Below are 649 nucleotides of genomic sequence, written 5' to 3' on the forward strand. Positions count from 1 at the left end.
AGTTGCTCCTGGTACTGCTGGGTCAGGGCCTCGATGAAGCTGACCTTCTCCTCCTGCTCCTGTGTTATCCGCTGCAGAAGCTCACTCTTCTTCTCATCCAGAATGGCGTACAGTAGATCAAACTTCTGGCTCAGCATTTCCTTCACCTGGTGACTGTTCTCCTGGGGACAGAAATTTTAGAGTCACTTCTTGTATGGTCCTTACTCCCTAACTGCCTCCCCCAACACTCTCTTCCAGGAACAGGAGCGAACAATCTAAATTGGGGAGAGATCTCACTAAACCCCATTTTATGGAAGACCAAGGCTTAACAAGAAGAAAGTATTTTTGAGGTCTCACAGCTATTTGGTACACTATAGAGTGACTATAGAGAATTAAATGACATTCAGAGGCTGGCATCATGGAGAAGAGTTAGCTGCATCTTCAAAAATAGAGGGTCGGTTAGCTCGGTGCCCATAGCACAATGGTTACGGCGCCAGCCACATGCACTGAGGCCAGTGGGTTTGAACCTGGCCTGGGCCTGCTAAACAATGATGACAACTGCAACAAAAAAATACAGCCGGGCATTGTGGTGGGCGCCTATAGTCCCAGCTACTTGGGAGGCTGAGGTAAGAGAATTGCTTAAGCCCAAGAGTTTGAGGTTGCTGTGAGC

At 48.4% G+C, this 649-nt stretch overlaps 1 protein-coding gene across 1 annotated transcript in view; it reads right to left on the reverse strand.

The window, feature by feature from the left end:
• TRIM63 (tripartite motif containing 63) overlaps positions 1-649 on the reverse strand; it is a 16,649-nt gene that overhangs the window by 7,019 nt on the left and 8,981 nt on the right. Inside the window, exon 5 of the mRNA XM_023519099.1 lies at positions 1-161. This exon is cut by the window's left edge and continues 2 nt beyond it. Within this exon, the coding sequence (XP_023374867.1) occupies positions 1-161 (161 nt within the window). The remainder of the gene's footprint in view (positions 162-649) is intronic.

Source organism: Otolemur garnettii, unplaced genomic scaffold, assembly GCF_000181295.1.
Source record: "Otolemur garnettii isolate 467f Iridium unplaced genomic scaffold, OtoGar3 scaffold00156, whole genome shotgun sequence".
Lineage (NCBI taxonomy): Eukaryota > Metazoa > Chordata > Mammalia > Primates > Galagidae > Otolemur > Otolemur garnettii.